General features: G+C 45.4%; 1 protein-coding gene across 1 annotated transcript in view; it reads right to left on the reverse strand.

Moving 5' to 3' along the window:
• Positions 1–10,995, reverse strand: part of LOC115577109 (fibroblast growth factor 14-like) — a 69,716-nt gene extending 58,721 nt beyond the window's left edge. Inside the window, exon 1 of the mRNA XM_030409924.1 lies at positions 9,570–10,995. Within this exon, the coding sequence (XP_030265784.1) occupies positions 9,570–10,272 (703 nt within the window). The 5' untranslated portion in view covers positions 10,273–10,995. The remainder of the gene's footprint in view (positions 1–9,569) is intronic.
• Between the last annotated feature and the right edge of the window lie 3,861 nt (positions 10,996–14,856).

Below are 14,856 nucleotides of genomic sequence, written 5' to 3' on the forward strand. Positions count from 1 at the left end.
CGCACAGACACACACATGCACCTTTCCTCTTTTCCCTAATTGCTTCATTTTGAAAATTATAGTGTTTCCATTGCTGAGTCACACTGTAATCAACAACACTGGCTCTTTTCTTGTTGTTCGACACCCTACAATAACTGCTCTCTTTCACCGTGAGGAATGCAACAGGGTGGTCGATGGCAGATTAGAGGTCTAGTGCATAGACATTTAACGTTTAATGTACCGGCTTATGTTGAATAAAGATGTTTGGTGAACGGAACTGTTCAGTACGGACAAAATATACCCACGGCATTGAAAGCTACATGGGGAAAAATCTCAAAAGCGACTTTCCTTTTTAAAAAACAATGTACCTGTTGCCCAGGGTAGGCCACAGAACACAGTGTCGACAGTTTTTATGTGGGAAACAAACAAAAAAATAGTCCCTTACATAAAACAGTACATCGACATTCAGCCACGAGTTTATCCAGCTCCATTCGCGCTCTTCCATCAGCGGCTCGTTCACGGGCTGCCTGGCTACCAGCTGTTTACTAACGCTCAGTCGTGTTCATTCAGGTACGCAGAGCAGCCATTATGACCTCACACCTCTCACTGTTACTCTGCTGATGTAATCGTGTCAACATCGCCGGCTGCCACAGTCTCCTCCACCAGCCCAACCCGCTTCTTACATGCTCAGTTGCTGATTTGAAGCTGCTCTAATCAATATGTTTAAGTAATAAGTAAGCAGAAGATTGCTTATTCATACATATGCACATATACAGTCTCGTAATTCAGATTAGGCTTCCTTATTTAATCAATTCTTATGAGTGCATAAATAAATAAATAGGTAATATATATACGTATATACAAACATACATAAATATAATGCATAACCAAGTATGTCCTGCAAAGTATAATTAAATGTATCAACCATTATCGTATGTATTATATCTTATATATTGATTTATTTTGTCTTCTATAAACATGTACTATTCCCATAATTATTTATATATGTTATAATAATTTAAGTATGTATTCACCACCATCCACTTACCCCTCACCATACCTATCTACATATCTACACATATATATGCATTAATACCCACTTTGCTTTCTGTAAACACAAATAAATAAATAAACCCTAACCCCCAAATAAATGAACAACGAATCCAACCACCATAATCGCCTGGTGAATTTTTAAGCCCTTCTGCATCCGTGTACCTTGTGAAAATCATGTTTTTCTTAAAAAAAAAAAATGTAAGCCGGTTTGTGTTTGGACATTACTTCAACTTCTACACCAAGAACTGTTAGAGAAAAAACTTGTGAGTGTTGTGCGTACAGTCAGAACTTTTAGATTTAGTTTGAAATCACAGCCCCCCCCCTTCTCTCTATTGAAGAATAGGTTTTGAATATTTCCTGCTAGTAAACTGTTTTTTGCCCTGCGCAGTATTTGTGCTGTTTGAAATTCTACAAGATCAGTGAATTTGAATGTTTCTGACTTCAAGAATAATGAGTTCCCGCATTATGAACTAACGTTATGGCTCTTTTCTGTAGTATAGTGATTGCGGTGAACGTTTGTATGTGTCGCCCCAAACCTCCGCACAATAACTTTGATCGATTTGATTGATTATAATAATAACGATGTATAGGTGCTTTAATTGGTGCACATTTTTTAAAAACTAAACTGTAATCTGGTGTGTAAGACATAAGCAGAAGCCATAAACATTTTAACGAGATGAGTATTTGCATAAGAGATATTGGATCATTTTATTTGCTTTTTCACCTGCGAAGCTTAGTTCAGTTTGGTTTATTCTGGTCCGATTACATAACTGACCTGTGTGACTGCGCTGTACGTGTTTGTGACGGGTGTGATTAGTTGACAGCTTGCGGGTGTGTGTGAGTGCGTTTGTGTGTGTGACTTATGACGTACGTGCTCAGATGAAAGCAGACAAAGTCATAAAGTCTTTCTGCAGACTCAGTGTGTTCGGGACGACGAGGACGTGAGCTAATGAGTTCACTCACACACAGAGACACACACACACACACACACACACACACACACATACGCATCAAGGGAGCCTATTAGAGGACTGCACCAAAACCCTCTGTGCGACCTTAGAGGACAGACATCACTATGATGTCTGTCACTATTTTGTCAACTCATCACCTTTTGGACAATGTAACCGCATGCAACTGTGAAGCAGTCAGAGAGAGACGCACACAAAATTGCCTTTGTGGCAAGCTTGATGAAAACATGATGAGAATATAGTGTATTTAAACACAACAAACTTAACAACATAAATCTGAAGTGTGTGTGTGTGTGTGTGTGTGTGGGCCTTTCACTTACAGAGACAGATCCAAGTTGGCACAAACCCCACAGCTGTACTCCAGTGTTTGAATAAAATATAAAGTACAATGCCTTAATGGCAAGCCTCCAGAGGTGAGCCGGCATATGTGCGTACGTGAATGCGTGGGCGCACACGCCCACATGTGCTATAAAGGGTGAAAGTCTCTATCTGGGTCACGCCACATGGGACACAAGACATTGAGTAACTTTGTGCCTTATTCCTTTTAACAATGAATGAAACTGATGCTGAGGGAGTCCCATTTACAACACTGGAAGTCCATTCACACAGTTTCAACTGTCTCGAACGGAAACAGCAGTGGGACCTGACCTCATCACTGAACGCGTATTTAAAGAAAGGTGAGCTCCAGGTTCAGCCTGCCTACACACACAGGTCATTCACAGAAGACGGTGCACGCATGTACTCAACTGTTGCTGTTTGGAATTCCATGCAGCTGACAGAAGCCGCTCCTATTTATTAGACAGTTGCATTTGAATTCACATCTGCACAGGGGAAGCATGGGGTGGCTTTTAATGTAGCTGCAAGGCTCCAGGCGAGGAGCACATTTTACTTCATCTCGCAGGACTGCTGAAGTGACAGGCAGTTGTGATGTAGCTTTAGCGTTTTCATTGTGAGAGCTGTCCTGCAGTCAGCAGTCAGAGCTAGTCCCGGCTAGCTGGACTTTTAGCTCATCGCTTTTCTCCTCAAAGTGTTTTTCATCGCACCGGGCCGCAGAAGCTCTCGGTGGAATAATACTTGGGTTGGAGGTACCAAGTTAGCTTTTTGGACCCCTTGTTCTCCACCACACTGACTGGCGGCATATTGGTCTCAGTCATTTGGCACACCATTCAGACCACACTTTCTCCCCTCCAACTAACAGCAAAGTGATATCTGGCCAGATCCTCCCAGAAGAAAGGGGTAGGAAGAGGTTGCAAATAGAGGCGAGAGAGCGCTCTGTACCGGACTCCTCCACCCCTAGCAGCCGGATCAGCACCTTTGTCCTATTTCAGTCCAGATGATAGTGCTAATATAAGCCATAAAGTTGTTCCGTGGGTCGGGATGGGTTCGTGTTGGTGCTCATTAACGGGCTGGCTAGGTGCGAGTCGTAAAAAGCTGTGTGGTCAGGGGGTTTTAAAGCGGGGCACAAGACCAAACTGAAACTGAAGAACCATCCATTGTTTTCCCCCTGTTGCATTTAGCCGGGCTAAATAGCGCGCCCCCCCCCACTGAGACTGTGATCTGCCAGAGTAGGTACAATCATGCCAGTCCTGCAGTGATCCCCCACATCCACAGATGGAAAAAAGAGTGTTGAAACTGGTGAACAAAGCCAAGCTGACATTACACTCCGGTGTGGTTTCGATCATACAGGCCAGCTTGTGTGATTGACCCACTGCCACGTGACACTGAGGCTGTGTTTCCTCAAAGGTTTAGTCTGTTTCAGCCATTTCCCTTGTGTTATTTCTGCCACAGCCTAAGCGCATCACCCTCATTAAAATGAAGGGGAGGACCCGCGTTTTTGTCAACAGGTTTGGTCTGCATCCTGTGACCGATAACCGATAAATCTCACCACGTCTCAACCCAAGCATGAAGTAGAACTGGATCAAATCGTGTACATGACACGTGTTCCTGAATTCTGAAATAACTATTGCAGTAGGCTTTCTTCTGGGTTAGCAGGGCTTTAAACTTTAACCCTAGATAGCGACAGAAATTCATGATACACATTGTAAGGAAAAGTCAACTTTGATATAACAGCAACTGTGGTGAGGAACTGAAACTTTTAGCTTGCTTCTTATTGAGTTACCCACGGACGTACTGATGCGAGGCCAACATACACTGTACACTTCCCTACACACTAAACAAAGCTGTGTCCCTCTTCCCAGTGGAGCTTCGCTAAAGAGTGCAATTCAGAGGAAAAGCGCCAACAAACGCTGAATCAGCAAAACTCTGCCACCCCCCCCCCCATCTGCGGCCCGCTCCATATTTCACCACCAACTGCTGTGTGTATTACACTTAACTCCACACATGCACCGTTAAACGCCAAGGGAGAGACTTCATACGTTTTCTTTAATTAAAAGAGAAGGCGACAGCTAAATTGCGCCTGCTGCTATAAATCTGTGAGCCCGGCTGCAGGAAGCTGGCGGGAACTCACCAGTTTTCTCTCGAAGACGACGCACAGCACATACTGTTTTTCTTTGCATTCACACTCCGTGTGGGCGGGTGAGGCATTCTTTCATTAGCTGATCACCTCACGTGACACATCGACATGTGCAAAAGCCGAGTTTCTGAACTCCTGTTTGCATTCATTGTTAAGTATTTAAACAGCCTCTCTGTGGTTGGCGTTACACTGAACATGCAGGCAAAAACACTGAGCCACATCAGATAAATGTGAAGTGATGAGAAATTGATTAGGATAAAGGACAATTATTGATTAATTTAGTTAACAAACAAATGAAAAGTTTACCAGAGTCCAATGTAATGGATTACATTTGTGTACTTTGCCACGCTGACCTAAAGGTATTCAAGTGACAATTACATAAAAAGGAGAAAGCAAGTTGAGAAGCTAATGTATTAAAGTGTACAAAAAAAAATAGTCGTGCCTGACATGGTTTAAGCAGAAAAAAAGTATAACAGCCACCTTGACAGCGGACCAGGATCGGTTTCCAAACCATCTGTGATGTCAGGAATCATTCTGGAAGGCCCGCCTCTTAAAATCAGATTTTCACTGAGCACATAGAAAAATGCACACAGCGAAAAAACAGCCGTCTAGCATGAAACAAATCATTTCTGCAAAGTGAATCCAGTTTTGGCTGGAGAGGGGATTTGGATCAATCAACTTATTTGACAAACATAACATTGACTCAAGGTCCATCCACTAGCTCGCTCTGGAGCTCTTAACCACGTCTCATGGCCTTCAGTCATTATTCACAATAAGTTTCATCTTTCTTTTACCTGCCAGTCTGATCAAGATCTTTACCACAGGAGGCGTCGGTCTTCAGGGGCCACCAGGATTGATAAAAAGTCCATTATGGCTGCTTTAATCAAAATCAGGCGCTGTTTCATCTCTCGGTATGTTGTGGCCAATGTAACAGAAAGAGATGTACATGTAATGTGTTCAATGGAAGGGTTCGCAACATCATAATGTATTACTCTTTACGTAAAAAGGACTAAAATGAATACATGAATATACCAAAAAATGAAACAGTGGCTCATACGCTGTCAATTTAATGATTTCCACGACTAAAGACGGAGTTTGAAACTGCGGGGCGACTTCAGTCGGGAGGTTGGGCTCAGCGCTGTTAATATCCCTGTATCACAGGAGTGCACACACGCTCTCTCGTGAAGCCAGCAAGTCTAGCTTCAAGCCAATTCATCAAAAAGGCAAAGAGGAGCACAATATAAAAAAGGAATTACGGTGGAAACACAGAGCCCAGAGGACACACACACACACACACACACAAAAAAAAAACATAACCCGTCACGTGATACTGAATATTGCAGGCAGTGTTGTGTTGGCAAGCGGCTGAGAGAGGGCTGTGAAAATTCTACAGTTGGTACAACAGTTCCGTTCTGTTAAGCAAATGAGTCCGTTCACCTGCGCCAACACATCGGTATTGACTTTGTTTTGTTTGGTCTCACCTTTAATCTGCAAGATTAGAGGATTATTTCTGGCGCTAAGGACTCGCTGCTATCGTGTTTTTTCCCACAGATAACTTGTCGATCGCACACGGCGGGCTGTTTTCTGGAAACGTCTGTTGATAGATACAAATGTATTCCTCAGGAAAGACCCACCAGCCTTTCGTAAAACTATTTACATTGAATCAGTGTTCAGAAGAACGGATTGTTTTATAAGACAAATGTCACAGGAGATATGTACAACTTAAAGTACAGATGTCTTCCTTTCAAAGTGTCGGTGGTCAATGTGATGACACATACTGTGTGTTACGAGTGCCTTCATCTGATTCATTACGTGCTTGTTCTTTCGACACATCAGCGACAGCGCTTTCGCAATCACTCAAACAACTGGGGGGAAAAAATGGCTCTTCAGCATTCAGGAACAAAGAGAAGACACAGCAATAATGTCTTTGACCTCGTCACACCATCAGAATATCCGCTCAGTCCATTTTCTTTTTCTTTTCAGCGCTGAATGTTCTGACCGCTCGGTGGCTTTCTTCCACACCGCCACGTAGCAATGCTAGTGTTTAGACTAATGCGGCGAAAAGACTTGGAAAGTGCCCACAGTAATAAACATGTTGCATTATGGTAACAGAGTACAGCAGTGTGCATGGGCTTGTTGATGCTCCATCTAGTGAATGTTGGCAGGACACACTTTAAAAAAGAAAATATGCATTTACATTGGTTCCCTTTAGACCTCGCTTCCACTCCGCAATTTTGTTTGCAGTTGATTGTTTACTGATTGATTACTGATGCTTTAGGTTCGAGTTTCAGGCCAAATACTTCCTAAAGCGTCAGTATTTGATGACCTCGGAATGAGGCGCAAAAATCGACCATCTTTTCTCCAGAATCGCACTCTCTACCTAAGCAAATGTTAGCTTGGTCGGGTGAAAGGGGATGATAAAGTCAAGAAATTGTGAAAAATGCTGATCGCAGCTTCCCAGAACCAAAAGCGCTGCCTTCACACAGCTTCTTTTGTCCAAACCACAGTCCAAAACCCAGAGACTCTTTATTAGTTCTCATAACTGACAAAGAAGAGCAACAGATCCTTACATGCAAGAGGACGGAACCAGAAAATGTCGAACAGTTTGACTAATATATGATCGAGGAATTGTTGCCGTTCAGTGGGCCAGTTGGTCGGTTTGCGGTGCACTCGGATGAGGTGCCCACGAGCAAGGCACAGAAAAGCAACCAGCAGCAGGCTACTGACTTGTGTATTCTCTGTACAATATATGACTTATTTTCTATATACAAAAAGTAATGGTGCTATCTGTGGCTAAGAATGTGCATATTCATTCATATCTACAAATTCAATGTGTCAGCAACTTCTGCTGGAAATGAGTATAGATTATTTTGGCTGACACTGCAGTGAGGAAGTGGTCACTGCCATTATCAGCTAGTTTGTCAATATGTCTAGAAGATGCAAAAATAATAACAATGACTCAAGTGTTCTCAAATTCATAACAACATGCTTTGAGAAACTTTTAACTTGTTATGCAGCAGTCTAGGTTTAACACAGATGCCTCTATATGAGCCACATAAGCAAACCAGACCATCAGTGAGGAGATTGTCTATTTCTAAATAGCTGTCGCAGTTATTCAGCGCCTGTCAACCGGGTCAGGTTCTGACTTATTCGGGTCCGATAAGTCATACAATTAGAGCTATTTTTTTAATGGTGGAGTGCTGAGGATGAGTTGAGGGTTCTCGCAGCCTAAGAAACCAGATTTAAAACAAAAATAAGTGTGTCTCTAGTGTCTTTAAGGTAAATTGGTATATGTTGTTTTGGCTGAGATTAAGGACTGGGTCACTTTCTACTATCAAAGTTGATCATATCTATTTTTAAAAATGACAAATGTCCCTCAAAATTGAACAAAGTCCCTGTTGGACAACCAGTCAGAAAGACCAGAAACTTTTCAATTATTAAGACAATTACACAAAATTGCTTTTTTTTATTTACAATCAAGTATTGGACCAGTCACACAAAAAAAATCACCCGTTCCTCTTTGTAAATGCAACTGTAAATCTGACTTACTGTGAGCCTTCCTTTAAATCAGTTGAAATAAATGGACTGTATTTCATTCACCCACTCGCGCGCTGCTGGCAGAGGCTTGGCATGTAGACTGCATGTAGACCGCCAACCCCTCTGATTGATTGGTGGATAACCAGAGGAGCCCCCCAGAGACTAAGCAGGTGAAGATAAGTAAGTCGGTGACTCACATGGGGGTCCATGGACTAAGTTGTGTCCTGTTTAGGAGACGCTGACATGAGGAAATGTGAGAACCACTGCTCTTAAACACATAAAGCAGCACAGATACTGTCAGCAGCACCTGTGAAGCTCAGAGAGAACAACAGGTGGGGATGAATCATTTGGCCACTCGTTAAAAACAAAATATTTGAGTGCCAGCCGACTTCAATAGTTGTCCTCCAAACACCGTGTGGAGGATATAGAGGCCAACTCTGTGATGCAGTGTCAATAAGCCAATAATGTCAACAATGTCCACTTCCTGTTGCAACGCCAGTGTCGTTCTCTGCCACGCTCTCCGTCGGATGGGAGGGAAAACACGACCTGGTGTGAGAACTAAGCAAACTATCCAAAGCTTTTAGCAAAATGTTGTCTGGTAAACCGTCTGAAGCGCGTGACTCAGAGAATCAAAGCACCGGCTGCCGGTGAATTAAGCTGAATTTCCCCTCTTTTATTCCATCAAACCCCCTGCAGCCTGTTGATGAACACAGCTGGGGGACATGTGACAGACGGGCCGTCCCAGGTGATCTTTTGAAGATAACACCTGCGCGGACGAGCGTGAGACGACGGACAGGGTGAGCCTTGGCGGTTGGGAACGCGAGGAGCAGCTCACCTGGATGAGAAAAAAGCTCGGATTAAACACCGCAGGACCCCCTAACAGTCCCTCCCTCCAAGGAGCTCCGCTTGAGCAGGGGCATCACATCACATCCCATCCTCGGTCTCCTGAGGAGGAGATGTTTGTGTTCACAGTCTGACTGAAATGTCTGCAGCCATGAGAAACACACACACACACACACACACACACACACCCACTGTCTCCACTCTCTCCTATGCACTGAATATCCAGACTGGAAGTCTAAATAAGGCCATGTGCTGTTTAATCATGCAGGTTACTGGAGCCTGAACGGGTCTGCATGCTGCATTAGACTTGAGTTTTTTCTGCAGCATCCCTGCCACGCACAGCACAGCACGCACGCACTCCTCTTCTCGCACGCACTTGCCACTGTAGTCAGTTTCCTGTGCTAATAAGTTATCACCTCCTCCCTCCCTCCCCCCTCCTCCCCTCCCCCCCCTGCCTGTAGTGCACTCACTTGCTGCACAACTGCGATTGCAGAGAAACACCAGCGAGCAGCCCCCCGAACAGTGCGGTCTCGGGAGCGCCTTTACGCACGCACATTCCTGCGCGCACGCACGCACGCGTACGGGAAAAATAGAAATAAAAACAGGCAACAAAGTCTTTCTCTGTGACACCCACACCCGCACGTACTCACACAGGGGAGGGAACACGCACGCACACACACACACACACACACACACACACAGACAACAAAACTCACCAGTTGGGTTCTTGTTTTTCTTGAGGCTCCTGCCACAAAGACACTGCAGCATATGCGATCCTTTGCTGAAAATGTTGTTCCAAATAAACCGCATGGATTTGGCCGAGACGGGGGAGGAGGAGGAGGAGGAGGTGGAGGATGAGGTGCAGGAGGAGGAGGAGGAAGAGGAGGTGGGGGACGAGAGGCGCTCCGGATGCGGCAGCCTAAAATTCACCCACCGCATGGAGGCTGGTCCGCCCCCTTGTTTGCATGCCAGCAGAGCCGGCCAGCTGTTGGGCTCAGTTCGGCGGTGCTTCGGCCCCCCAATCTGCACCATAGACAAGAATAAGAGCAGAAAGCCCGGCTCGTCGCCCGGTTCCTCGCCCGGTTCCTCCACAAGCCCAGAGACCAGCAGCCGCACGTATTCCGCGTCGACGTCGTCCCCGTGCGGCAGGAAAAGAGCGACCGCTGCGGCGCTTTTCTCCGCGGTCTCCTCCCCCGGCTGCCCCAGCGGCCGGTGGTCCTCAGCGGCGGAGGACGGGTCGCTGCTGCTGCCGCCCGGCCGCCGCGGCGTGAAAAGCCCCCGAGCGCTCCTCTTCAAATGGCGTCGTCTGCCGCGCGGCGCGGGGAGAGGAGCGGCAGCGGCGGACAGGCATGCGGCGGCGCTAGCGTGAAGTCGGCGGTACGCGGCAGCTGTCGGCTTCTGCACAAAAAACCATTGCATATTAGTGGGGATGGCAGGGGTCGGTGCGGCTGTCCGTCCGGGAGGGGAGGAGGAGGGGAGGGGTGCGGATGCCGAGCGTCCGTCAGAAAGTCGGTGGCATCCCCGTACCCGTACAGCAGGCAAGTATACTGCAGCAGGGGGGCTCCTTTCCAAACACACACACTCGCGCTCTCACACACACACACACACTGCACACACACGCTAGATGCAGAACCGTTCTCCAGCAGCAGCAGCAGCAGCAGCAGGAGCAGCTGCCTCTCCGGTCTCCGGTCAGTGGGAGCGCATGCAGCGCTGGACCGGGCAGGTGAATCACTGCAGGGGCTCTGTGCACTATCACACTCTCTGTTTCTCTCTTTAAAAAGTCCTTATGAATATTTCATCCGCGTTTCGGCCTCCACTTCTCAATAATCCATAAGCTCCAATGCGCCAAGATACTGCTGCTGTCTGTCTGTCTGTCTGTCTTTCTGTCTGTCTCCTCTCCCCTCTCCTCTCCTCCTCCTCCTCCTCTTCCTCTTCCTCACCTTGCTGATGAAGAGCTGCTGGAGTTTTTTGCTCCGCTTCCTCCCCGCTACTCCAGAGAAACTACGTGGAGGGAGAAGGAGTAGAAGAAGACCGGGTCCGGCTCGTGGTCCTCCCGCGCTCCTCTGGTGCTTTCAGCGTCTCGTGCAGCAGCGCTCGAGATGACCGACGGCCGGTGGGGCGCGAGGAGGTGCGCTGCCTATCTATACCCAACCAGTGACAAAGCTGGAGCTATTGACCACCGCGCCTGTTCCCGTTGGCACCTTCAAAATAAAAGACAAACCCTAATATTTTTAATTGAACACTTTCGTTTTATTGTCGTATAATTTATTATGTATTTTCTTAATCTATTAAATGATCACTCTCATCAGTGTATCTTGATAAACAGGCAACCAAATGATTATGAGTAGAAATGTGAAGTAAATTAAGTCTGAATTAAACTGTTCATTGTAGAATGATATGGTGAATGTAGCAGCCCAAGAAGGCCCATAGTAAAGTAGGCAAATATAGCAGGGCAGTGGTCTAACAATTTAGTGTATGCACCTTTCTCTTTAAATTACCAGTCCTTCATTTCTTCTATAGGCTTTTATTTATTAACTTTAAAAACGCATGTTGTAATAACCAAAACAATGAAGAAAATAGCCTCAGCCTTCAACTAACAATACAACTATGACATATATAAGACTGGAAATATGACAAGAACTTAATTCAAGTGTGCAAACATATGACTTCTTTGTCATTCATATCTGGCTTGTTCTGGTTTACCTTTTATTCTGAAGGAACCCGTTTTTTTCCGGTTCGCCCGTGCAGCACTACTATAGCAGCTGCTTGCAGTTACGTAGACACGTGGTTCCCACACCGTCAGTATCTGGACGGACTGGATAGGTACCGTAACACCGGCAACATTATTGAAGAGGTGGGGGGGGGAGATGCAGTCATTGATCTAACAGACCAACACATAGAGCTCTCTCTCTCTCTCTCTCTCTCTCTCTCTCTCTCTCTCTCTCTCTCTTCCTCTCTCATTCCTCTCTCTCTCACCCCACTCTCCCTCTCTCGCCCCTCTCTCTATGTCTCTCTCTCCCTCTCCCATCCCTATCACTCCCTTTCAACCCTCTTTCTGTCTCTCTCTCTTTCTCTCTCACCCTATCTCACCCCTCTCTCTGTCTTTCTCCCTCTCTCATCCCTCCCTCTCTCTGTCTCTCCCTCTCCCTCCCCCCTCCTCTCTCTCTCTTTATCCTTCTCTCATCCCCCTCTCTCTTTCTCTCTGTCTCTCAACCTCTCTCACCCCTCTCTCTGTCTTTCTCCCTCTCTCATCCCTCCCTCTCTCTGTCTGCGTTACTCAAACTCCGTCCCAGCATCCGGCGGGCTGACGCTGTGGATGCACACACATGTTGCGCGGCTCAGCTGGGCTCTTCTAGTCAGTTCGCCTCGCACACCAGCGGCACTCAATCTGACTCGAGTCTCATCGCGTTGTTTCCTCTGGTTGAAGAGGCGTAAAAACATTCTTTAATTTTGTAGATGTGTGTTAATGAAGTGTGGGCTGTGTGATGCACACTGTAAAAAAAAAACAGAGCAGAGGAATGATGACAGGCTGCACTGTCTCCTTGTTGAAGCGGAGCTCAGAATGCTGCAGTGGTTAGAGGAGAGCTGGCGCTGTCCACGGTGCTGAATCCACACCAGCCGCTCCAGCTCACAGCACCAAACCCGCATCCACATCACACACCTGAGGACTTGAATCTTCCTATGTATCTAACAGTATTTTATGTATGAAGTGCCCCTCATGTAATAGCATGACAGAATTTAAAAAGTAAATCATTGGCTCAAAACAAGAAGAGGAATTTATATCTAAAGGAAACTGTGGTGAGCTGCAGTCAAAAATAAGAATAATAAGAGAAAAAACTCAAATATTATAAACATCCTGAAGGCATGATCAGTATACGATAAGTATTCAGATCCTTATGTACCAATGCTAATATTTCCCTGCATTCAAAGCAGTACTAAAGCCAAAGTATTATTGGCAAACATGTAAAAGCACGCAATATTCAGAGTAAATGTCTCTGTTTCAGCCCATGAATGAAAAGTTAAAGGTGCAATTTTAGTTTAAAGGATTCAAAAATCAACAAACTCATCAGCAGTGTTTTGAAGGAACACGAGTGCTGAAGTTGTGTCGAAGACGTCGATGTATTGTGTTGCCAGTTAGCCTTGTTCTGACAGACAACACACCTATAACAGACAAGAGTCCCATAACCAGCAAATATTGTGAGCACCTCTGGGTCCCTCGTCTCTGAGTCTTTTTCTAAATGGGTTTTCAGTTAAATGCCTTGAAAAAGGTGTGTGGTTAACACAAGCCTACAACATCTCCCACTTTGGTGTATGACATAATATACATCAGTAAATAACCCCTGTTTAAATGATGAGGCAGTTGTGTGTGGCTAACAAGTGGCTCAATGAGGCCACAAAGGCTGTAGGGGACATTAAACATCATCTTACTGAACATGGAGACTCATCCACTCACTAGGCCGTCTTTGTACGCTGACTTAACTTTCCAACTCGCTGAAGGTCTGTTCAGTATTAGATGGTTGTAATACAAAAGGGGATCTGGGACCATGGTATGGCGCCATGCCCAAAGGGAGGTCCGGCTGGCGTCAGTCAGTGGTTACCGAGGGCTGACCGTGCCAGGAGCCGAACCTGGCATGTAAACCATCCCACTGTTGTTGGATTGAGGGGAGATTGGACACTTTGATGGCTCACCATGGTCTCTTGAAGTGCAAAGTGGTATTATGAGAGACAGGATAGGCCAGGGCTAGCTGGTTAGCATGATTCCTTTAGCAGATATCTCTGTAAAACAATAAGTTGTCTTTTCGCATGTTGTTGTGCATTTTCGTCAAATTTTGAATGGTTTGAGCAAAAATGTTTACATATTGCACCTTTAATCAACATTCACATTGAAAATAACCACATTTTGTGTGACAGGGGTTATTAAACAGTGTAATCTGAAAAGCATCTAAAGCTGTCAAGACAAACGTAATGGGGTAAAAGTCCAATATTTGCCTCTGTAGTGTAGCATAGTATAAAGCTGCATAAAATGGAAATCCTCAAGGTAAGTACAAGTACCTTGAATTTGTACTTTGTGCTGTGCTTACATAAATGTACTTAGTTACTTTCCACCACTTACATACTATATGTCTGCACCACATGTCGCTGCAAATCATGAAACACGAGAGAGGAGAACAAACAGAAGTAGTCGTGCCATGCGCTATAGCTCCCATCATACAATATAGTTTGCCTCCCTCATCCCTTTTTCCACTTTTTACAACTCTTCAAACTCCGCTCAGCTGCTCCTGCACACAAATCCAAGCCAGCAATGCAGTTTAGCTCCCAGCTATTACTCAAGCCACGCCTTTTTAGCTCTGAGCCTGTTGGGTATTTTGCATCCTTGCCACTTTTCCAACTCACTCTCACATTACATTCAACTTATCTGCTCATGCAATGCAGTGTAGCACCTGATTATTACTCAAGCATATGCAGTGTAGCTCCCAGCTCATGGTAGCTTCACCCCACTTCTATAACTATTCATACTCCTACAGATGCAACTTCAAACCAATTAAAGACAGCCATTCAGCTGAGCACGGGCTTTTTAACATCCAGCATTTACACTGCTTAATATTTCTATTATTAGTGTTTGCAAAATGCGGAATAAAAAGAGGTCGGGTGCCGTTTTGCTGGTTCAGATGATGGGGGAACGGGAAAGATTAATGGACAAAAATCAATTTCGATGTCATCCCCCCTTGATAAAGATAAACAAGCTGAAGATCGGATGGTGTGATTGGCCATTAGAGCCCCCATCCAATAAAGTTTTACGGGAAATCGAGTCTGAGCTCTGAGCAACAGCAAATATATTACCAGCATGAAACACAACCCACTCACTGTATCCACCGCGGCCTCGTTCGTTCACGATGATTACATCCATCTATAACAGTTAATCTGACAGTGGTGTTTGGATGTTTTCACGTCCGCACATACGCACCTTTAATCCCTCAGCTGCACTCAACACACACACACGCA

Source organism: Sparus aurata, chromosome 24 (genome assembly GCF_900880675.1).
Source record: "Sparus aurata chromosome 24, fSpaAur1.1, whole genome shotgun sequence".
NCBI lineage: Eukaryota > Metazoa > Chordata > Actinopteri > Spariformes > Sparidae > Sparus > Sparus aurata.